This window comes from Triturus cristatus, chromosome 12 (assembly GCF_964204655.1).
Source record: "Triturus cristatus chromosome 12, aTriCri1.1, whole genome shotgun sequence".
NCBI lineage: Eukaryota > Metazoa > Chordata > Amphibia > Caudata > Salamandridae > Triturus > Triturus cristatus.
This window is the reverse complement of record NC_140595.1, coordinates 97,261,724-97,286,675: the sequence shown is the minus strand read 5'-3', so window position 1 is coordinate 97,286,675 and position 24,952 is coordinate 97,261,724. Positions and strand designations below refer to the sequence as shown.

Sequence of the window (24,952 nt, the reverse complement as noted above, 5' to 3'; positions counted from 1 at the left end):
CAGCATGAACAATGCTTCTCAGGTACTAGTATGGCCAATTTGTGTTTCCTGGGGCTGTGAACATGCTTATTTGAGGATATTGTCAGTCCTGGAAGATGCTTTGTAGAACTTCATCCATGAGAACCCACTTGTGGTTTTCTTGGAAAGATCGGCTAAAGTCCACTTCTTCAGTCTGAATCCCTGACAGCTACATCAGTATGATGTGTATGTCTCTTGCTGTAAGCCATCTCCAGATTGTTTGCACTTTCAGGCACAGTGGTTTAGATGAGTCTTTCTCTGCTTGTTTAAGTAACATTGCTTTGTGGTGTCCGTTAACAATTAGGAACTTTGTCTTTAAAAACTAAAGTAATTACTTTATAGAGAGATGGACAGCTGTCAATTCCAACAGGTTGATATCAAAGGTATTTTCCTTCTTTGACCCGGTCCCTTGAACCTTTAAATGATCAGTGTGTGCCCCATCCCTGAAGGGAAGCATCCATGACTATTGTATGTGTTGGGATATCTTAGTGAAGGGAAACTCCTTACAGCAGATTCTTTGACTGGAACCACACCACAAATGATTGGATCGTCCAACAAGCACATGCTAATCGATCTAGCAAGCAGCAGCAAATTGGAGCATGCGCTAGCATCAGGTAGGACCCAGTCAGCTAAGCTCAGTAATCTTCAACATAGGTGCCACCCAATTTCAGTACACAAGTTCTATGCAAGTGCCTGGGAAGAGCTGGAGGGAAGGTTCATGATGAGGTCAGTCATGTTGAAGATCAGAAAGAGGCTCACTTTCCTCCACTTGGTTAGTACACTACTTAGCCACCACCAGCAAATAGTATGAAAATTAATAACAACTTAGATACATCCTTACAGCAGATGGATACATGAGTCATGGAACAGTGCACTTTGTGCCACTAAAATGCCAATTTAATAGCATTTGAAGCCAAGCAGTTAACAGATGGAAATACTAACCATGTTTTGAAATATCTTCCCACTTCTTGTTCTGGCTCCAGAGACCTCGAGTTGAGATGTCTGATTTACCAACTGTTCCACCTAAAAGAGACATGTAGGAATCTTGTTACATGTTTATTGAATATACAAAGCACAAATATTCTGCAGATGGTAAACAATGAAGACATCAAAGTTACTATCCTTAAGCAAAATGCAGTGTTACATTTATTAGGATTTTGTTACTCCTATCCCTTAGTTTCCCCATAAACCTACCCCGTGGGGTACCCTGCCACATAACAACACTCGCTAGTTTCAGTAATAAGGACATAATGGCGTTGACCAATGTCAGTTGGCTATGCTGGAAGATTATTGTAATAGGAGAAAACGTACGGGCCATGAGTAATGGAGTCAATGGATTTAACCTACTCCCGTTTTGCCTGGCTTCTGTTCCAAACCTGTAGGCAGATACGCCATCATGGCATCTGCTTCATGAATAGTAGAACACTTCTGCTCATGTGTGGGACTGCTTTGACATTCAGAAGATTTTCCTCGTTTTAAAACAAAAATGAAAAGTTGTGAGCTAAACGCTTCTAATTCTTTTCTTTTTGCACATACAGTTGGAAACTGACTAAGAAAATGGCTTTGACCTCTGCTAAATGTATTTGTGTTGCTGATTGTCAGTTTCTCCTCTATATATTTTCAAAAACTAGAAAAAAAGCAAGCATTTAACTTCACATCTCAAACTCTTTACAGAGTCCAAAAGCCACAATGTCCCACAATTCACTGCAAGGTCAGTTAGCCAGTGATTTTATGGCAAGATACTGAGATACTTTGGTAACTATCATCATAGTCTTTATGGGAAGGAGCGTGGGACGTTTATGAATTCAAAAATAATGTCCAAGACGGACTATTAGTATTATAGGTAAGTTCTCTTTACTTGTTCGCCCTAGTATTTTCCTTGCCATTAGTTAAAACTACAATACGTTAGCAGGCCCATCCCAAAGACCACCACAGAGGATCATCCTTTAAGCAATCAATCTGCACACCTTTAAGCAATCAAGCTCACAAGGAGGTTTGACCATGGCAAAGGTATACAATTACATCTAGATAGCTGATTTATATATGTTTAAAAAGTTTACAACAAAAACAATGATTCGGCACTCCAACATGTGTACGGGTCAATATTTTCCACAAGTACAGACAAGATGAAGAGAAGCACACCAACTCAGCAGGTTCTTGTTTCTTTATTGAAAAAAATTCTTCTTAAAAAATTACTGTAGCCAACACATTTTGACCCAAAGGGTCTTCTTCAGGGCAATGGTAGTAACAAAGTTCTATTGCAGTTCATTAAGATCCTTTTCTGTAATTTAACTCAGTCCCCACTCTATCTAGGAGTGCCACTTAAACCTCTTATTATTTTTTAAGGAGACCAACAAGGTAAGTATTTTCCTGTTTGAGGTGCTTCGCAATGAGCTATTTCAAGTAGGTCATGTCGTTGTGGACATGGGTTTTTCAGCCCATGTGTATCTTTGTTCTGTATAAGAACCGCTCCAGCCACATGTCCAAAGTCGTCACCTATGATTAAAAAGTGTATTTTTCTCAATAGAGCTGCTGAGGCAGCACTGATACTTATGGAATGAGTTTTGTAGTTACCTGTAAGGGGGTCTGTTGGTGTTCTGGTGGTATGTGTGTATGAAGGATATTATACATCTAGCAATAACTTGCTTTGAAGAAGTGAAACCAATGTATATATAACTACATTTCACCAATAATTGTTGGACTTACTTATGTCTTTTATGTTCTAAATAATAACTGACGGTTCTTGTTTGTGCCCAAGATCTAAAGAGGTCTCTCTGCTGTGGAGATCTCTCATTTGCTGTGAATTGCATCAATAAAACTGCCTAGTTCATGTGGAAATCTGAAATGATTTTGTGTAAGAGACAGTTGCATTCTCAATGGCACCATAATATGCCAAACTACAGTACTGCTCTTGTGGAAGCATGCAGTAAGTATTTAGCACAAACACACATTAGCACTATTAGAGCAGAACATACATTTAAGTGTTTCAAATCTTTCAACAGTTCACCCTATTAAATTGGACAATGCCACATCCAACCTCCAAGGAAAAGCTGTGCTCTTTACTGGAAAACACTACACAATGTAGGGTTCCAGATCACATGTAGATGCTCTGGCACTTTTAAAATCCATTACTTTTTTCGGATCTCGGAAGAATTTTGGGAAAGTTAAGGGTGGCATTGAAGATATAAAAATGTGCTTCTTTCCAGGTCCCGACCCCTGCAATGCCCTTCCATTGGCATGAGGGCCTAAGGGCCGCATCACTACTTAAAGTATTTGGGAAAAGAATACATTATATGTTGTTGACCTGTTTATCCATTTGGCATTCTATTATTGATTGAGGTGCTGGAAACATCCATTCAGTATGTATTTTCTGTGTTGTAAAAAAAGTCAATGCTTGGTGTACATGTGGAGAAGACTCATTTGAGCACTTTGCTCTTCTGAACCCATTGTTTGCTCCTGCTGGAGATGACTGCTCACTTACTCTGCCTCAGTGTTTTGCAGGCCATGTATGTGAACGGTTACACCTTGCTATAAACTAGATGCCACTATCAAATTTTCTATGGCTCCCACAACAGAAATGTTGATTCTGTTCCACAATACTTGGTCAGATAACATATTGTTGTGGTACTATCTAACTGAATTAAGATAGGGTCCAAGAACTGACTTTAGAAATAGATGAACCAATAACAATTTCAACATGGGATGTGTCATGGCCTCTTGCCCTGATGTGTGATGTTGTTGAAATATTCCTATATTGTCGTCTCAATTTCCTGAGCATCTATACATTTCTAAAAGGGTCTCATTTGAGGAGTGGTATTAGGCACTATGAAAATCACCCGATTCACATTCTTTGACAACTCTTGCATCCAGCACAACTCTGAGGGCCGATTATGGGCGGTCTTACCGCCGTACCGCCTCGGCAGCAGTCCCAAGAAGACCGCGGCGGGATACCGCCCGCCGTATTACAATGTCACAGCTGGGCCAGCGGCAGTGTTTCTGACAGCGGGGAATATTTTTTCATGTGTGTCAATGCAGGTGTGTATATTTTGACTTCAGTGTACACATATGCATGACATGTGAAACAATACCTACTACGAATACTTTCCCATTTTTTGAGTCTGGACCGTATGTGCCCAGTCCAGTCAATGGGTAAATAGTACAAAACTGACTTACCTCGATTTCGGTGCCAACAGGGTCGTTTTCTTCTGGGTCAAAATGCTGCTGTGAAGGGGTACTTGGAGGAAGGAAGCCAACTGGTAAACTGAAGGTAAGAAAAGGAAATGGATGAATATGCATTCCAATTCCTTTGATTCCGCCGACTCGCAGCAGGCGGTCATCCCACCACGGTCGGTTCGACGGAAAGCCAACTCGTAATTTGCATGGTGGTGAACTTGTCTGTACCACCCTCTGACAGCTGGTCTTCTCCTACCGCCCTCGAGGGAGTCTGCGAATGGCTGGCGTGGCTCTCTGGCGGTCTTTCATTCAGCAAACCGCCAACATCATAATATGGCAGTCGGACCGCCACTTGTGCGGCAGGGTTTCCGACACCGTTTCGACGACGGCTCGCTTACCGCCAAACTCGTAATCATGCCCTAAGTTATCAGACTGAGTGCAATGGCACCTGATGGATTTCTCATATTGGATGATCCAGATTGTGAAGAGTTGCTGCATGATCTAAATATTCTTAAAAACTCTGAGAAAAGGAGAATTCATGAGTTAACTGTCAAGATATGGGTACACCAATTTCTAGTCACATCTCAAGAAAGCTGCCGTCACTGGTCTGTACTTCAGAAGGCTGGAGTAGCCAATTCCAAGCTGACTAGTATGGCTGACGTTGGGAATGTCAATGCATACATCGGAGCAAAGGAAATTCCTGTTTCTTTAGAAGTGGAACATGAAAATACGTACTTCAAATGTACAGTGACCATTCTGTCCAATAATAAGCATTTGCTTGCGTTGTGTCATACTCTGACATGGTGGTAGATTAGGTGCACTATTTACAGAGAAGGAGATATATCAAGACCTGGCTGAATTTATCAGTTGCCAAAGCTCCACAGCTTTGATCATATGAAGGACTGTGGAAACCTGGGTTGTTGCAAGGGAATCTATATAGGAACTTGCCTGACCAGTCAAATGTTCACCAATGACAAGGGATACCCTTGCCTTTACAAATGGAACATTTGCTGCTTTCTGAATTGTTTGGGTCTAAATGTTTCTACATCAGGGTGACTCTAAGTGCCAAAGATGGGAACTGTTTTGTTTGAGTTCCTATTAGTGGGGTGACAATACACAATATTTGAGGCTGGTTGTTCACTGGCTGAGTACTCTGGAAATGAGGTGAAATAGATAGAATGGGCCCTGGCAAACTTTAGTTAAGCATACTGAGGTGGAGCATGGATATCCATACCGAATTCCTGGATTTTCAAATGCTCAAAAAGAAACAGTGATCGTGTATGTGAACTAAGATTAAATATTAGTAAATACAAAACAAACCCTCCTAAAAGAACAATGAGTACAATTTGCCACAATCTATCTATTTCTAAGAGCCTTATTTATAGGATGCAGGTAATGGGACTTTCATTCCTTTGTCCAAAGAAGACTCTGACACTAATCCCTTTCAAAACATTTGTGAATAAGCAATTTGCCACAATCTGTCTATGTCTACAAATCCCATGTAATGAATTATTTTAAAAATGAAGAAAAACTCATTGTTTTTTAAAAAGTGAAAGAAAAGAGTACTGTATCAAGGTAGGCTGAAGTCCACAGGGACTGAAACATTCACACTGTTGATTTAATGAAGCACATCAAACCACTGTCACATCATGCCCTGTCAGTGGCAGTTGTTCAAGTTCTTTTAATGTGTCTTTTCTTCAGTAGGAAGGAGGGTTGGTTATTTACTTTTTTTTTTTATTATAAAGTTTTGTATAGCACGAACAAGACCCTAAAGGGTATCAGAGCGCTTCACATTATAGGGTAGGTAGGATACATTTGTAAGAAAAGACATGTTACATATATGAGAAAGGCAAAGTAGTGCTGGAGTTAATGGTTGCACAACAATGTAGTGGTCAGGGCATTGGAATAGCGGGTAGATGAGTGATCAATAGGACCTAAAGTCACTAAGTTAGAAACGTGTTCATCAGTATTGTTTTCCCTTCTTTTTTGAAGAGGAAGATGAGATTCGGCGGACATCCCGTGGGAGAGACTTCCATATCTTCGGGGCGATGCTTGAGAAGGCTCAGTAACTTGTTCTCTTTTTGCGGAAAACCTGTGGTCTCAGTAGCAGTGAACTTGTACTTTGTGAGGATCTGCATCCCCCTGAAAACTCTAGCTTTTGAGCCACATATATGGGGATTTTGAAATGTAGGGCTTTATGAGTCATGCAAGCTATCTTTAGCTGTATTCTTGCTTCGTACGGCAACCAGTTTAAGGTTTTTAGTGCTGGGGATATGTGACCATCGGTCCGATTATGATGATGGGCGGACTCTAGTCCGTCCGCCCGCCATCGTTGTGGTGACTTGGACTGCCTGCCTGTAAGGCTGCGGTCCAGCACCAGGGATTACGATGCGACCGCCACCATGGCGGTTGCATTCAGGCCATTTAGCATTGTGGCGGGTGCTGCTGGCTGCAGCACCCGCCACAATGCTAAACAACCATGTCGTGCATTTCCCTGCACTGAGGGGCAGGCACCGCGTGTCACTTAGTGCAGCCCCCCTCAGTGCACCACCCCCCAAAACAAGGGGGGCCCGCAACGGGCCCCCGAAGCCAATCCTCACCAGCCTTTACATGGCGGTTTCACTGCCACCATTTTACACATGCTGACCGCTCCGCCAGGCAATCGGTACGATTGCCTGTGGCAGAACCGTGGCGGGCGGTCTTTACGACCGCCACGGTACCAGAACGGTTCCCACTGCCATCGTAATATGGCGGGTGGAAAATTGCTATCCGATGGTGGAGGGCCCGCCACCGCACGGATGGCGGTGGCGAGCCCTCTGCCGACGTAATGACCCCCCATTTCTTTTTGTATGTTCTTTTATCAGTCTGCCCGTGGCATTAAGGGAGGCCCTTAACTGGGCCAAATTGTATTTAGGAAGACCACAAAGAGTGGAGCTTCCATAATCTAGCCTTGGCAATACAAGAGCTTGGACCGCCATCTTGAAGTCGTCCTGAGGTAGAAAAGGTTTGAGTTTCCTTAGTGTACTCATCAGGTATTTAGCTCCCTTTGTGGCATTGCGCATATGATTCTGCATATTCAGGTGTTTCTCTAGTGTGATTCCAAGTGATTTAACAGATTCAATATTGTGAGGAGAACAGTTGAAGGCTGTTAGCTGTTTAATCAAGAGGTCGATCTTGCGAGAGTGGTTAGGAGGAGCGATGAGGAGGGATTCCGTCTTGGGGGTGTTGAGCATGAGGTGGTTATCAGTGAGCCAATTTTGAGGTGTTCAGCAAGATAGAGTTCAGTGAAATGAAGTCTTCTGGGGAGGAGATTTTCAGATACAACTGTGTGTAATCAGCATACATGTGATAAGTAATGTTTGCAGAATTCAGTGCATTTGCAAGTGGTTCCATGAATAAGTTGAAGAGTATAGGCGACAGTGGGGAACCCCTGTGGAACCCCCATATTGACTGCGGAGAGCTGAGAGAGAGCGATTGATTCACCTGGACTCTTTGGGTTCTGTTGTGGAGGAATGACGTAAACTTTTGCAGAAGAGGCCTGATAGGCCCATTCTTTGTTCAAGAATGGAGAGTAAGCTATCATGTTTAAGAGTATCGAAGGCAGAGGACAAATCAAGTAGAATCAAGAGACATGATTCATTTTGGTCTAGCATTTTTAAGATGTCGTCCAAGATGTGAGAGCGGATTCAGTGCTGTGCTCTTTATGAAAAACAGATTGATGTTGATCCAATAGTTGGAATTCCTCAATATGTGGGCTGAGTTGTATATGCACGCAATTTTCTAGGAGGTTCGCAAGAGTGGGGATGTTGGAGATAGGGCGGAAATTGTTCAGATCGGAGCTGTCTGCATTAGGTTTTTTTAAAATGGGGGTTACCTGTGCTATTTTTAGGCAGTCCGGTATAGAGCCTTGCGATAGTGAAACATTAACACTCTTTGCCCATAGGAGGAGAAGTCCTGCTTTTATTTCATTGAAGATTGGATGTGGTAGTGGGTTGATCGCTAGAAGGATGTAGATGTCACTATCGCTGAGTGGAGTGAAGGTGTGCTTAAGGACATCGCCAGGGGGACCGAACCCATCACTGCCCAGAAAGGCGAATGGAGGAACTATCCTGGTATTTGGAAGAAGAGCCCTCTTTGATTCCAGGTCTTTTTCAATGCTTTTTGTTTTCTCCAAGAAGAAAGCGGCTTATTCCTCGCATGAAGGAATGCTGTCATCATGGGCTGACCGGTTGGATGCGTTGAGCGATTGTTGCTTCACAATTTCGAAAAGGCTTTTGGCTTCGTTAAATTGAGTTCTAAAGAAGTCGGCTATTTCTTTTTTGATTTTTCCGAGTTAAGCGTTCCTGATCGATCTAAGGAGTTTTAGGGTTACGGTGGAAGGTCTGGATCTCCAGATTCTTTCGGCTGACCTTAGAGAGCAACGTACAGAGTTTAGGTTGTCATTGAACCAAGGTTTGGAAATTTTGATAGAAGCATTTTTTTGTTATAGAGGGGCGATAGAGTCAAGGATGCTCGAGATGGAGGAGTTATAGAAGTCTGTGCGGTCTTGTATATCTTTCATGTCAGCTTGGAGGGTCAGGGCATTGTTCCATCGGGTTGCTAAGACTACGGTATTGATGTTGTGGAGATTCCTTTTCCATTGCTTTGTTTTCATGGGTTGGTCTCTCTTCAGAGTCACTTCCAGGTTGGTAAGGAAGATGATGCTGTAATAGTCAGACAAGTCATTTGGGATAATGGAATCCAGTGTGATGGTGTTTCTTTTAGATATGATAAGGTCCAGGGTTTACCCCATGTTGTGGGTAAGGCTTTCGCAGAATTGGGTGAGCTCGTACTCTGTTTGGAAGGTTTTGTTTGGGTTAGACCAGTGGAGGTTGAAGTCTCCAAGAAAGATTTGGGTCACTAGGGGGTCATCGTTGGATGTGATGATTTCCAAGAGTTGTTCAATGAAGGACAGATTGTCTCAAGTGGGGTAATAGAATGTGTGTGGTTTGCAGATGGGGTTGTTATTGCTTGAAATGTTGATGCAGAGATATTCACTGGTGAGCAAGGAGACGGTTTCTGATTGGGACGCCAAGAATGTATTTCTATGAATACAAGTTATTCCCCCACCCTGTTTAATGGCTCTGTCTAGACAAATTATGTTGTAGCTGGGAGGGACTAGTAGGTCGACCATAGGAGTGGAGAAACGGTTTAGCCAGGTTTCAGTGAGGATGATTATGTCAAGCTCATTTGTGAGGATGAGATCGTAGATATTGGGGGCATGTTTACTTGCTTATCTTCAGTTGAGAAGAATGTGTTTCAGTTGGCTAGTAGAATGGTTGGTGGGAGTCCGAGGGAGATTAATACACTTGAGGTTATCACTATTTATACCTCTAAGATTGAGGGTGGGCTCTCTGTAGGGGTTAGCTGGAATGGTTTGGATTTTACCCATGAGTGTTTTGTTAGTGTCTGTTGTAATGGTGTACGAGAAATACATTGTGGATATCAGCGTTAGATAGATCAGCCTTCAATCTTCTGGGATGAGAGGAGGCACTTGGAAGGGGTAAAGTTTTTTAGTTAAGTTGAGGGGTGTGTGGGTCTCGGGCTGGGTAAGCGCAAGTTTGAGAGTTGGCCCGGGTCCTCAGGGTACTACTGTTTCTGAGCAAGGATAAATGCTCAAACGTGATGGCTGTCAAATTATGGATTTCGTCTGTGAGGTAGCTGAGTCAGTTAAGGGTTAAGGTGAGGGTTCCGGTAGGGGGGAGAGGCCTTGTGAGAGAGCTGTTTGGGCAGAGGCTGCATTATTACAGTCCAGGACAGCGAGTGAGTCAGGGGTGTCTTGTGGAGGACCACACTGTGTGTAGAGGGGAACCGGGGTTGGGGGGAGGGTAGGATGGCCACTGGGCAGAGGGTAGGAAGTGGGTGATTAGAGGTTGAACGCAATGGGTGTTTTAGGTTCCAAGGATGGAGCTTTCTGTGCATTATTAAGGGCTGATGGCGTCCTGAGATGGATCTTGCCAGGTAGATTCACTGGAGAGGGATAACTCAGATGAGCAGGAGAGGTCATAGCGGTGGGGGACCCGAAGTGTGTTGGCATAGAATTCGGGGGAGTATGTGAAAAAGTAGGGCATCTAATCATTTGAGTAAACGGTTGTGTAGGGGATGAGGGCTCTGTATTTGCTGGGTCAGGGGACTGGATGGGGTGGGAATCGCTTAAAGAAAGAGTAGGGCTAGGAGAAGTTGGAGTCACCCGGTACGTTAGTTGAGGTGTGTGGGTGATATGGCGATTAGTGTGAGTGAGGGGGGCTGTGGGCTCTTATTAGTCACCTCTTTCTTGAGTATAGGGAAGATATTATCCACTTGAGATAAATTGTCATTCAAAGCTTGAATTAGGATGATACCATTGTTGTAAAGGGATATGGTGGTGTTCGCATTGAAAAAGGGAGAAGGCGAGGCAGATAGGCTGAGGCCATAAGGAGTTTTCCTGGTGCCCGTGATGCGGAGCATGAAATAGAAGACACTTTCACTTTTTCTTTTGATTTCTCCCTTTCTTCTGAATATGTCTAAATTACTATCTTCCCTACCTTTAACTTAAACAGCATCTCTCCTTCATTCCATAGTAATTTAACCATTATAAGCAGTCAAAGATGGCTACCAAATTAGCAGTGTTGTATGTTGGATGAGGTTAGTCCTCTTTTGGTTTCAGTGTAGCTCAGAGGGAGGGGCGCCAACTTGTGTGCATAAGCCCAGATCAGTGATAAAAGAGGTTTGGGCCTTGAGGGCCCTGCTGGGGGGCAGTGCTGGATCACAAAAAGCCCAGCGCTCGCCTCAAGTTATCCTAATGGGAACAAGCAGGCTTCCCAGAGTTTCCTTCCCCAGGCTAGCTACACAATGCGGGTAATATGAGTCATCCTCGGGGGCTAGTGCCCCTGTTCATTTGTTCCTGAGACTGAGCTGAGCTGGGCGAGAGGCGAGCATGTCCTAGACTCGCCGGAGCTCGTCCGGCCTCAACAGGCAGAGACCTCCTGACTCACGGGCAGGTCAAGCAGGGGGGATTAGCATGTGGGCCAAAGGTGAGGTTGCCCGCCCCTCATACGGACAAATCAGCAGCGGCATCACAGGCGGGCCTACCCAAGACATCAAGCAGTAAGCCACTCACTGTCTCACTCACGCAAGCCAGCGGCCCTGGATCCCGTCAGGCAGAGGCTCACCATGCGGACAGAAGTTCACAGCCTTGGGACAAGAGGCGAGCGTGTCCTGAAGATGCCGGAGCTCGTCAGACTCTCCCGAATACATCTGACTCACGGCAGGACAGCAGGGGGCCCCAGGTGACAAGCTTGAAAAACAGGAGCCGCAATGCGATGTCAGGCAGCCATGGAGGGGGGCAGTCACTCTCTGGCTTACCCGGTCCAGCAGCATTGGTTCCAAACAGGCTTTCATCAATTTCGGTGGTCATCCAGATCAAGTAAGCCGCGGCCCTTCCAACATGTGCAAGGGGAGGTAGTCACTCTTCGATTCAGCTGCCCTGGGTCCCAATGTGCCTCATTCAGCTTTCGCATCAGCGGCCATTCGGATTAAGCACGCTGCTGCCCTTCCAGCATGAGCAGTTGGGTATCACCCCGAAGCCGAGACCGCATTTAAATTATCAGGTAAGTGGTTGGATGATATAATTGAATGAAACCGGCATGAAGTTCGCAATCTTCTGCAGGTTACCCCAGGCTAGATGGCAGGGGTAAACAGGGATATGACACGATGGGTAATTGCAACCCCGGGAGCAGCAACCAAGAGCTCCTACTCCTGGGCCATCTTGCTTCAATGGATATTACCCTAAAGAAGACCTAGGATTACAGGTAAGTAACTTTTCCTTCTCATTCAGGGGATCTCCGTAGATAATTGTAAGCACTGAATGGAACGGCAAGCACACCTCATGAAACTAAGAGTCAGAAGCAATAACATTATGCACCGATCAAAGATTCTACAAAGCTTCTTGGGTGTCTGCTCTGGAATCCTAAACAAGAAAGTATTGCCTTATCAATGTGTGTGCTGATCTTCAAACAGCTGCTGTACAAATGTCTGCCTAGGGAATGTTCCTTAACAAGGCAGTGGTTTCAGTTGTTTCACCTGTAATAGAGTGAGCTCTAGGCCTGCCTATTAAGGATTTATTGGGCTTCTGGTAACACACTTTCAGACAAGAGACAATCGGTCTGCAAATGCACTATTTAGAAATGGATAGGCCTCCCAGGGAAATAGTGGTACATGAAGGGAGTTTCTTGGAAGCTTTATCAGAAACATGAGGACAGTTTCAACTATTGATCTTGCCAAATAGATTAGATATTAACCATAATAATAACTGAGTGACTGCAAGAAAACCACCATTCAAACTATCTGAGTGACTGCAAACAAACCACCATCCAAACTATCATCTCCCAGTTTAGATTATGTTATATCTTTGTATCTATAGCTATTCAAATTTCTGCTGTCATGTTTTAGATGGTCCAAAATGCTGTGAAATGTCTTTCTTGATCTCCCACAATGTACTTCTGTTTGTGACCACCTGCAAGGACAATTACATTTTGACCCAATCGATAAAAGTGTGATACACAAGGTCCTCTGCTCTGTCACAGCACATTTTAGAAGACTGATTCTTTATATTTTTAGGCTTTGCTAAATCCTTTTGTCCCAAAACTTTTTTTAATCCCAATATTACTTTCCATATGTTCCAAAGATCAAGAAGGCTGTAAATTAATTTCCATACTCCCTCAGATATCAGCTCATTCACATTCATGTTTGTAAGGCTCTTAAAAGTTCACATATTTATTCATAGCAAGTTCCATCCTCGTCTTATTCCTCAGCGCCAGGACACAGTTTTGGGGTAACAATGTACTCTAAAAGTCATAAACAGATAAGAAGTAGTGCTTCTTCATAACAGTTCATTGGCTTGATGTTTTTCTGGCTGAAACAAATGCAGAATCTATTTAATTTGAAAGCAAAGTATGTTCCATTAGATGGGCATTTAATTTCTTGTAGAGAGTCAATACATTCCTGAGGAAGACTCGAATGGTCATGTAGTTTAATTCGGGAGACAGGCCACCAAGTTCAAAGGGTGGTAGGTTGGGTTGCAGGATCTGGCCTCTGAACTTGTGAAGGAGATCATGTGCAGTTGTTCTCAAAGTTGAAGAACATTGATAAACTAGCACTGCCACACCACTCAGCTTCTAGGGCTCAGTGGGGCATGAGTTTGAAGATAAACAATGGGATTAGAGGTATTGTGGGAAATGCACGTAGAAACTTCAGTGATCAGTTGCTCAAAAAGGCATTCCTTTGTCCACTGTGAGAAAGTTTGGACCTTTCTTGTCCTCTGTGTATTTCTTGTCTTCTGTGTCTGAAAAAATATCCAGTCGAGGATACCACCCATGTGTCAGAGATGCTGTGTTGCACTTCATCATTTATATAATTCGCATTCCCGGCAGGTGGAGAAAGTACTGGTTCAGTTGAAAGGTATACTGGTTGCATCACAATCTGGGGTGAAGTTGGTGAAAGTGATAAATGCAACTGAAGACACAGAGGCTTGAGCCATCTGCAGCTGGGTGTTGAGGATCTAGGAAGAGATGGAGATAAACACATTTTTAAAGAAGCTTACTTTTGTGCGATCAAGAGTGGACCTAAAATATTCACTATCAGAAAGATCAGGACTCGTACTCCTCCTCAATGTGCTGATCCAGTCATCAGACAAGTGTAATGATCTGCCTGAAGTTGAGACTGAAGCATTAAGGACATTTCCATGGGGGATGAAAATCAGGGAGACAAACAATCCAGGCATCCTATGAATCAGTTTGTGGGGGGGGGGAGGGGGGGAATTAAAACATTTTCTGTCAGAAAACAGTAAATAAATGTTCCTTAGTTCAAAAGATTTCGAGTGTATTTTGTATATGTCTGGATAGGTTTTTCCAAGACAATTTGTCAAAGGTTCAGTGCTCCATGATCCTGTTTCCAGGACCCCAAAAAAACAGAAAAGGAGCAGCTGCCACTGACAGGGAATGATGGGATAAGTCTGGAATTTGTGCTTTCATAAAGAAGTACTTTCTGTTTTCAAGCCTCTGTGGGCTGTAGCTATCTTGCTACATTGCCTTCCCTTTCTCTCACTAAACCTTTAAAAAAGGTCTTTTTTTAATATAGCAACTTTTTAAATTAACATTATGTTGCTTTTTTTAACAAATAAAAATTGCCAATAGGTGTCAAAAATATAGTTTGTTTTCAAAAATTACTTTTGTTAAAGAGTATACCATATATACATTTTATAAAGATTTCTTCCCAGATCCTGTGCATTAGAGGTCCAATTCACAACTTGATAAATGATTAATAATGGAGAACCCCTGAAGAACATTTATTTTAACTTGTTTCAAACGTAAAGATTGCATTTTGGTTTCTGTCTTGGAAAAGGAAAAAATGGCAACAGATCCGTCATGCTGCAATTGCACGGTGGGCACACTGGCATTGTGGAAGGGCTTCAGTTGTGCCACAGCCACATGGAGGAACGTGTAAAGGCAAATGTGGCAGAGTTGATCAAACAAAGCAAAACAATCAAATAAAATATATGAAAAGAGACTCTACTAAGCATGAAGAAGGATAAAGTATGGTCTTTTAAGAGCTAGTGGCAAATGTAACCACAACTGTTTTTATACAAACACTGCAGAAAAAGGACTTAACTCCCTATAATTTCTGAATTACTAATGGCAAATATATATATACTTTAGTGTCAAGAGAATAAATTTCCAATTTGCATGCATGTGAATGTTTTACCTAAGACTGAATCACATACTAAAGCTTCCGAAATGTAAAATACAGGCATATCTAAATAGCCTGGCTTTATGAGAGTTGTTAGTCCGAAACCGGTCCCAGGATGCTTGTTTCCGGTCCAGGGAAGACATGGCTTTGCAGTTTGGGCTGGACTGTTCCCATGAGGCACAGGGTCAAGACTGATTTGCATATAGCTGTGTCTGAACTTGGGTGGCGAAGTGAGCTAAAGAACGATGATGGATTCAACCCAGATCTGTGTCTGGGGTTGATTGCCTGAAAAATGTCATCGCTCTGTCCATCATCTTCTTGTGTGTGCTTTGTTTGCCCCAAGTTGGCAGGGTATTCCCAGACGTGGGTCCCTTGCTCACTTTGCCACTGAATTCCAGCTAGCCTTGCTGATGAGGGCTGTTAGCCCGAAACCGGTCCGAGGGTGCTTGTTTCCGGTCCAGGGAAGATATGGCTTGGCAGTTCGGGCTGGACTGTTCCCATGAGGCACAGGGTCAAGACTGATTTGCATATAGCTGTGTCTGAACTGGGGTGGCGAAGTGAGCTAAAGAACGATGATGGATTCAACCCATATCTGTGACTGGGGGTGATTGTCTGAAAAGTTTCAGCACTCCGTCCACCATCTCCTTGTGTTTGCACAGGATGCATACCTCCCATGTGTTACCCACTGTGCGTTCGGTGCAGTCCGCCAGGTGAGTGGTGACTGCTAGCCAGTAAACGGTTAGGGCAGTGCTGCCCCATAACATGTGGATTATGTCTGCGTTTACCAATTTGCAGGGGAGGCAGTGTGCATCAGTGCGCTGAAAGTAGCAGTTTATTTTTTATGGGTGAGGTATCCCCTATGAATTATGTAGAGCTGTATGAGGTGGAACCTGCCATTCCTGGGTATGAGTACGGGCCCTGTCAGAATGCTCTCCCATTCTTTATCAGTGCTATGGCGATGGAGGTCAGCGTTCCAGCGGTTTCTTAGTAGGGTCAGTCGGTGTGTTGCATGCATATGCAGGGATTCAGCTAACAATTTGACAAGATGTCTCCCTGTACCCATGAAATAGATGTACTGGATAGTGTGGTGTGTTGTAGGTGCCTGTGACGGGTCCCCCCACAGTGTCCTCATTCAGACCCTCCAGCTTTTCACGATTTCACGATTCACAAAAAAATAGCGAAATCAGCTGAGAAGCGCGATGGCCATGATATTTACTATTTCGGCCACAAAAAAGGTGTCCCAGCTGCAATAAAAAAAAAATGGTGGCTGTTTTCATCTCGTCCTTAGAGAGGGTGAACCACGATCGTTTCCAACACTCCCTTTTTTTCTTGAAAACTTCTGAGCCCCGCGCCGCCGCACCAGTAGTTAGCGCTTAGTGCAAGATCAGACGTGTTTGTTGTTCATCTGTATCGGACCACCAAGCCCTGGCAACGGCGTTCTTCGGATCACTTCGATTTCCACGAAAGATGTGTAAGGCCTCCTCAGACGGACTGCATGTACTTCAGGCCCCTGCTCATGTAAGAAGGATTAGTTACTTACCTGTAATCCTAGTTCTCTTCCAGGGGTATCCTCATCAAAGTCATAAGCATTAGAATATTCACACCCATGCGCGGGACCCCGGAAACACTATATTATATGTGCCAGACATATATATATCCATATATATATACATATATATATATAAAAATAAGCAATCGCAGCCTAATAAACACCAGAGCTGAATCATGCTGTAAGGAATTTCCACCATACATGAAAAACATGCATTAGAAACAGGAGAAACAACAACAAAAAAAGGAGAAAAGGGAAAAAAAAAAAGGAAGGAAAGGGAAGGGAAAGGGGAAAGAAGAAGGGAGGGGAAAAAAAAAAAAATATATATATATATATATAAATAAATAAAGGGAACACGTTGTACGAATAAGTTCAATGGAGCTTAAGGGTGAAGAGAATGGAGAGAAGGGAGGAGAAGTGAATAAGAAGGCTAGATGAGGGAGCTCAGGTCACATGCTGCACGTCCATCATTTCGGACTCTTATGGAGTCTGTTTGTCTCACTATTGGGTGGGGGTGGGGGGGGGGGTTGGAGGGCAGGAGTTGGGCGGGGGAGGGGTGAGGGTCAAGACTAAAGGAAAAACAAGCAGCTTCAAATTTAATACTATGACAGTACAATATAAAGGAATAGCGATTGTGAAGTATATACCCAGAGAATACGATTGGATCTATTTTTATATAGCAGATGGTTTCGAGGAATTTGAGAGCTTTTATTCTAATTGTTTATGGGGAGATTAACATGTTGTTCTTGGAACGTGGCTGGGTTGAATGATAAAAACAAGAGGGCGTGTTTCTGTGAATTAATAAGGCAAGGCTCCTACGACATCGTTTGCTTACAAGAAACCCACATTTCTTGGGAGAAAAAAGAGCTTTTAAAAATTGCTGGCTATAATCTGCTGGCCTCCACAACTCAAACTTCGAACATCCGGGGAGTAGCAATTATGGCTAAAACTGCTTTGGGGAGGCCTAATCGTAAGCTAACCGACACCCAGGGTAGATGGGCTATCGTAACACTGACATCTGGCATCACCATTTGCTCAGTTTATGGGTCAAATAAAGATGAGCCACAATTGTTTGAAAATCTGGAGATTGAACTTGCCTTGTGGCCAAAATCAATAATCCTTTGTGGTGATTTCAATATTTCTTTAGGCCCCTCTTCTGGCAATAATATACAAAATCACTATGCAGGCCGAAAGCCTAAAGTCTTTAACGCTATTAGCCATCTTTGCTCTAGCCATGACTTAGTAGATATTTGGAGTATAAAGAAACATCATGATCCTGGCTTTACCTACTATTCATATCCTCACAACAGATATGTTAGGATAGATTATGTTTTTACATCACGCGATTTAATCACTAAAGCAGAAATAAAGAAACTCCCCAAAATCATCTCAGACCACAACCCTCTACTTCTGACAATCGAGGTAACCAATTATACCAGGCCACTCTTTAAATGGACATTTGACAGAAAACTTCTTGTTGACGAAGAGTATATAATGGTTATCAGAAAATGGGCAGAGGAATTCTTTGGATATGAATCGATACAGTGCTTCCAGGGGGGTAGTATGGGATTGTTTTAAGGCAGCTTTAAGAGGGGAAACGATTAGCTATGTGGCTAGGGTAAAGAAACAGCGTGAGGTGCAGAAGCTACAATTAATTAAAGATCTAGTAAAAGCCGAAGAAGAGCATATTACAGTAATTTCCCACGGTAAGGATGGAGCTCATATTCTCTATCAAATACTAATCCTTAAAACTGAGTTGAACAGTTGGCTAACAAAACGCTCGGCCGAGATATTTAAGACACATCATAGAAATGTATATGAAAATGGTGAGAAAGTGGGCAAACAACTAGCGCTACGTACTCGCCAGAAGGCCTCGTATAATTCGATAGCATCTATTAATATAAATGGCAGTAACTGTACAGATCCCGTTGAAATAATTGAAGGATTTCGCCAGTACTATCAGGGATTGTATATGGACGATACTTTTCAGAATGCCAACGAAGTTACGAACGCTCTGACCAATTTCATCGAAAATACCACACAAATGGGGATATTAGATGAGGTAACTAAGGAGGATCTGGAGAAAGAGTTTAGTATCGCGGAGATACAACAAGCCCTTGATGGGCTAGCCCCAGGGAAGGCAGCAGGCCCGGATAAAATCCCTCTAGAAATATATAAGATTCTAGGCCCATTCATCGCTCCTCTTCTCCATGATTTATTCACTGGTATACAAAGAACCGGTAATTCTCCAGATTCCTGGAAGGAAACAGACTTAATAATTTTTGCAAAAAAGAATAAACCTCCCGAGAATCCAGCATCATATCGTCCTATCTCCCTAATTAATTCAGATTCTAAACTTTACGCGAAGATTCTAGCCAATCGCCTCGGGAGGGTCATCGAACACTTGGTCTCCCCCTGGCAACACGGGTTCATTCCGGGAAAGGGCACAGCGGATCATATCCGCAGAGCCATTGCGCTCTTTGATTATATGTCCGGTGTGGGGGGTCGTATGTCGATGATCCTACTCGATGCCGAAAAGGCGTTTGATCGAGTTTCCTGGGAGTTCTTATGGAGGGTCCTTTCCTTAAACAACTTTGGGACTAATTTTATAAACTCGATTAAAGCTATGTATCAACACCCAAAAGCGAAACTGCAGATAATGGGCAAAGAATCAAAGTTCATCAATATATCTAGGGGAACAAGACAAGGTTGGCCCTGTTCCCCGATTCTCTTCGCCCTCTATATTAATCCATTAATTTTAAGACTACTGCAAGAAAGAAAAATTGAACCCATAAGAATTGGCAATTATGAAACAAAGGTTCTAGCATATGCCGATGATGTGGCTATATTAACACCAAATCCCGCTGAGGCAATTACAGAAATCGATATAATTACTCACCAATTTGGCCTTTTTTCTGGATATTTACTTAATAAAGGGAAAACAATTATCATATGTACTGATAATACAATATATAGCGACCCACGGAGAGCTGAGCAATCTACATATCTTGGTATATGTTTAACATCAAAGGTTGAACTGATCAATAAGTTGAATTATGACCCGCTAATTAAGAATATTGAGAGTGATCTGAAAAGAGTTAACAGCCTACATTTATCTATTATTGGGAAGGGAAATTTTTTAAAAATGAATGTATTACCGAAGCTTCTTTACCTATTTCGCACGATACCTCTTACAATTGGAAGACACTACATTAAAAACTATCGACTCGATGCTATCTTCTTATATGTGGCAATATGGGAAAATAAGAAGGTCACTTAAATATTTAACGCTGCCACAACATCGAGGAGGCTTAGCACTCCCTAATATGGTATTCTATCACTGGGCGGCCTTCCTCCAACAGATGCTTCCCTTATTTACTATTTTAACGCCAGCTACAGAGAATATTTCATCAAGAATCCCCTCCATCTATGAATTATTGATAGGAAAAAAGTACCAAGACTGTCTCTTAATCCAATTAGAGCCTAGTTATTTAAAAAAAAGTAAATTTAATATTATTAAAAATACGTGGAATGTCTGGTGTAAGATCTCAAGGCTTCTCAAAATCCCAAAGTACAACAGATACACCCCTTTATGGGGCTCCTCGCTATTGCCCTTATTAGCAAATGATGATATGGCAAAAAAATGGGAAAGGGCAGGTATAAGAACAGTTGGGGACTTCTGTGGCAAAGAATTAGATTGCAACTTCTCTAGGATTCAGAATAAATTTGGAATTCCGAAGCACATAGCTTTAAGTTTATGCAGGTTAAAATAGCTCTGAAATCAAAAAACCCTAAGATTCTATTAGAAAAAATACCACTTTTTGATATTCTTTGCATAAAATCCGTTAAAATTGGGAAAGTCTATGACTTGCTTTTAAATACCCTATCCGATGACTTAGAGCATACTGAGTCCTCCTGGGCTCGAAGACTTGTTAACCCCAACGTGGACATTGATAAGAATTTGTATTTGATAGATAAAATATTAATGTCATCGAGCCTTAAAGCCCAAGCTTATAAAACTATTTTTAATCTATACTTTACTCCTGCTAAGTTGTTTACATGGGGAAAGAGACTCGATGATCATTGTCCTAGATGTGGACTGGGACCCGCGGATCTTAGTCACATGCTTTATGACTGTGATAAATTATCAGAGCTAAAAGCTAGAATATGTAAATATTGGGAAGAGGTACTTGGATATCCTTTATGTATTTCCTCTTCATTGCTTATCTTAGGTTGCGATAGCTCTTTGGGGTTGAACAAATCTGCAGAATTATGCCTGTTTATTGGATCGGCGGTATTTCGAATTTTACTTACAACTAATTGGAAGGAACAGATTCCACTGTCTTTTCAAATGTGGCTTGCCAGACTTTTGGCCATATTTAATCAAGAAACAGCTATATATACAACTAGGGGTAGACACCATAGATCACGTGGTCAAAAAATCTGGCAACCCATTGCAGATTGGATGGACAGAGTGAAGGGGGACTCATAAGTTGGAATATACTTGTGATAATGTGTTTTAATATTGTATTCTATTTATAATGTAACTTGGAATAATATTCACTCTTTTTTGTAAAATGCTATTATTATCTGAGCTGCTATCTCTTTTTTTTTTTTTTGTATAATATATATTGCTGTTATGTATTTATTTGTCGCTGCACAATAAAAAAAAAAAAAAAGAATATTCACACCCATGCGCGGGACCCCGGAAACACTATATTATATGTGCCAGACATATATATATCCATATATATATATACATATATATATATAAAAATAAGCAATCGCAGCCTAATAAACACCAGAGCTGAATCATGCTGTAAGGAATTTCCACCATACATGAAAAACATGCATTAGAAACAGGAGAAACAACAACAAAATTTGTTTAGAAACTGTTTTAATGCTCAGCAAACAGTAGAAATTCTCATAAATCACTGAAAGCATAGGAAGCTCCCAGGCTGCATTGCAAATACCCAGTCTAAAAAGACTGAAAAGCTAACCTGTAGCTGCATAGTAATAAACTGACACTGTGCCTTTAAGGCACTCCTGACCCCCAGCTTCCCATCATGCCTCAGGGGTGACAGTTAGGTCAGTTGTTCTTTGCGGAGACTGAAAAAGCCATGGTATAAAGAGTTAACAATCTCTTCAAAATATAAAAATCCTTTGCCCGGGGAGGCGGGAGGGTTGCTTATGACTTTGATGAGGATACCCCTGGAAGAGAACTAGGATTACAGGTAAGTAACTAATCCTTCTCTTCCAGGGGATCCTCATCAATAGTCATAAGCATTAGAATAGAATAGCGAGCCTCACCTCATCTCCCTGCGGGCAAAGGAGAACACAGAAATGTGATCAGTAAGCTTAGAAAACCAAGCTCGGATAGAGCAAAAAAAGAAAAACTATCCAAACAGATTCCTCAAGGAGGCTTGGCCTACTTGAGCATCAGTCCTGGAATCAGATTCTAGGCAGTAGTGCCTCGTAAAGGTATGAACCGATTTCCAGGTTGCTGCCTTGCAAATCTCTGACAATGGGACGTCATGTAAGAAAGCAACTGTGGCCGCTTTACCCCTAGTGGAATGCGCCTTAAGAGGCAACGGTAAGGGTCTTTTCGCCAGCTGGTAAGCTAAGGTAATGCAGGATACAATCCATCTCGAAATGGATCTCTTAGCGGCTGGGAAGCCTGTTCTCATGGCGCCATAATTGACAAATAACTGATCTGTCTTCCTTATGCCCTTGGTACTTTCTAAGTAGAACTAAAGCACCCTCTTGAGGTCTAAGGAATGAAGCGACAGCTCAGCCGGGGTCGCTGGATCTGGGAAAAAAGATGCAAGGGAAATGGACTGATTGATATGAAAATCAGACACCACCTTAGGGAGAAAAGATGGATGCGCCCTTAAAACTACTCTGTTATGGTGGAAAACAGTGTAAGGCTCATTGGTACACAGCGCTTGGATCTCGCTTACTCTGCACGCTGATGTAATGGCTACCAGAAAAACGGCCTTCCAAGACAAATGCTGCAAGGAAGCTCTGTGGATTGGTTCAAAAGGTGGGCCCATCAATTTAGATAACACCAGGTTCAACTCCCACGGAGGAGAAGGGTTTCGAACAGGGGGATACACTTTCTTCAACCCCTGTAAGAAGTCCTTGACCACCTGCATTTGGAAAAAGGAGGGCTGACTAGGTGATCTCCTGTACGCCGTAATGGCAGATAAATGCACCCTGATAGAAGCATACTTTAAACACGATCTTGCTAAGTACAGAAGGTAAGGGAGAATGACATCCTCCTGCCCCTTCGTAGGATCAAGGTGATGTTCTCTACACCAAAGAAAAAACCTCTTCCACTTAATCGCATATGACGCTCTTGTGGAGGGTCTTTTCGCTTCTTTCAAATCATGCATGCAATCAGGAGGCAGTTTCAAATGTCCGTATTGCAGAACCTCAGGAGCCATGCTGTCAAGTTCAGTGAGGGAAGGTTGGGATGAAGAATCCTCCCGCCCATCTTGGTCAGCAGGTCCGGCCTGCAAGGTAGTCTCCTGTGTGGAAGTACCGACAGATGAAGAAGGTCCGGGTACCACCACTGCTGTGGCCAGTCTGGAGCTATCAGAATCATCGTCATGCTGGATCTGAGTAGCTTGGAAACCACCTTCGGGATCAGGGGCAGAGGAGGAAAGGCGTAGGCAAATGTCCCTGACCAGTCCATCAAGAGCGCATTCCCTCTTGTCCCTGGACGGTGGAATCTGGACGCGAAGGCGTGGCATTTTGTGTTTTCGTCATCTGCGAATAGATCTATTTCCGGACGACCCCAACTATAGAAAAGGTCCGCCATCACCTCGTCGTGTAGCACCCAGTCTGGCTGATCTTCGAAGTGCCTGCTGAGTGCGTCTGCCTTGACATTTAGCTCTCCTGGAAGGTATACTGCCACCACCGAGAGGTTCCGGGCGAGAAGCCAGTGCCAGATCGTCTGTGACTCCAGGGAAAGAGGACGCGACCGAGTTCCACCCTGTTTGTTTAGGTAGAACATGGTCGTCGTGTTGTCGGTCTGGACCAGGACCGAATCGGACTCGATTGTCGGTAGGAAAGCTTTCAGAGCAAGGTGGACTGCTCGTAGCTCCAGCATATTGATGTGGTAGGTCTGTTCCTTCGCAGACCACCGTCCTTGTATCTGAAGGCACCCCATGTGTGCCCCCCAGCCTTGCAGAGACGCGTCTGTCACCACCGATTGCACTGGAAGTGGCTGGTGAAAAGGGACTCCCACCATCAGATTCCGCTGCTGAGTCCACCATGTGAGGGAGGATCTCGCCGCCTGGGAGAGACATATCTGATCTTCCCAGCGACCTGTTGACTGATCCCACTGGTCCTCCAGAGTCTGCTGCAAAGGCCGCATCTTCAGCCTGGCATTGGGAATGAGAAAGATGCAGGACGCAAAGGATCCTAGCAGGGATGCCACCTGCCGGACTGTCGGATTCTGCACCTGGAGAAGAAGCCTGCACTTCTGTCTCATCGAAGACAATCTCTCCTCCGAAGGATACGCTCTTCCCACGCTTGTGTCCAGAACGGAGCCGAGGTAGTGGATGGTCTGGGTAGGCTGCTGCACTGACTTCTCCATGTTCTCCATGTTGACATGAAGGCCGAGATCGTGCAACTGTTGTAGACAGATCTGGAAGTCGTGCCTCACCTGCAGCGGGGATGGACCTTTCAGCAGCCAGTCGTCTAAGTATGGATAGACGAAGAGACCTTTTCTGTGAAGAAAAGCTGCCACCACTGCCATGCATTTGGTGAAGACTCGCGGAGCCGACTTGAGTCCAAAGGGCAGGACCTTGTATTGATAATGTTTGTGGCCGGCCACAAGTAGGTACTTGCGGTGACGTTTTGCAATGTAAATGTGGAAGTACGCATCTTGGAGGTACACCGAACACATCCAATCCCCTACTTGCAGATGTGGACATATTTGGTGAAGGGCCAACATGCAAAACTTCTCCTTCACTATGACCTTGTTCAGAAGTCGAAGGTCCAGGATCGGTCGAAACTTGTGCTCCTGATCTTTTTTGGGGACAAAAAAGTACCTGGAGTAAACTCCTTTTCCTCTTTGACAGGGCGGCACCTCTTCTATAGCCTGCTTTTGAAGAAGAGCCCTCACCTCCTTTCGAAGCAGCTTTAACTGGTGAGGACGAGACTTTTTCGGTGGTATGTCCTTTGGAAACGCACGGAAACGTAGTGCGTATCCATTGCGCAGTATATTCAGCACCCAGTGATCTTTTGTGATGCTGTCCCACTCTGCCAGATGTTGTGAAGCACTTCCTCCCACTGGAGTGGGCAACGGCGGCAGAGGTAGCCCCTTCTCATGACTTCCGTCCCGCTCTCGCCGTGGTAGAGGACTGCTGCTGGTGGACCCCCTCTACCTATGTTGGACTTTCCTCCCCGAAACTGGGACTTCCCCTGGTTCTTGTTCTG

General features: G+C 43.5%; 1 protein-coding gene across 1 annotated transcript in view; it reads right to left on the bottom strand.

The window, feature by feature from the left end:
- Positions 1 to 24,952, bottom strand: part of HORMAD1 (HORMA domain containing 1) — an 863,212-nt gene that overhangs the window by 96,446 nt on the left and 741,814 nt on the right. Inside the window, exon 13 of the mRNA XM_085638767.1 lies at positions 961 to 1,041. Coding sequence (XP_085494893.1) covers positions 961 to 1,041 — 81 coding nt within the window. The remainder of the gene's footprint in view (positions 1 to 960; positions 1,042 to 24,952) is intronic.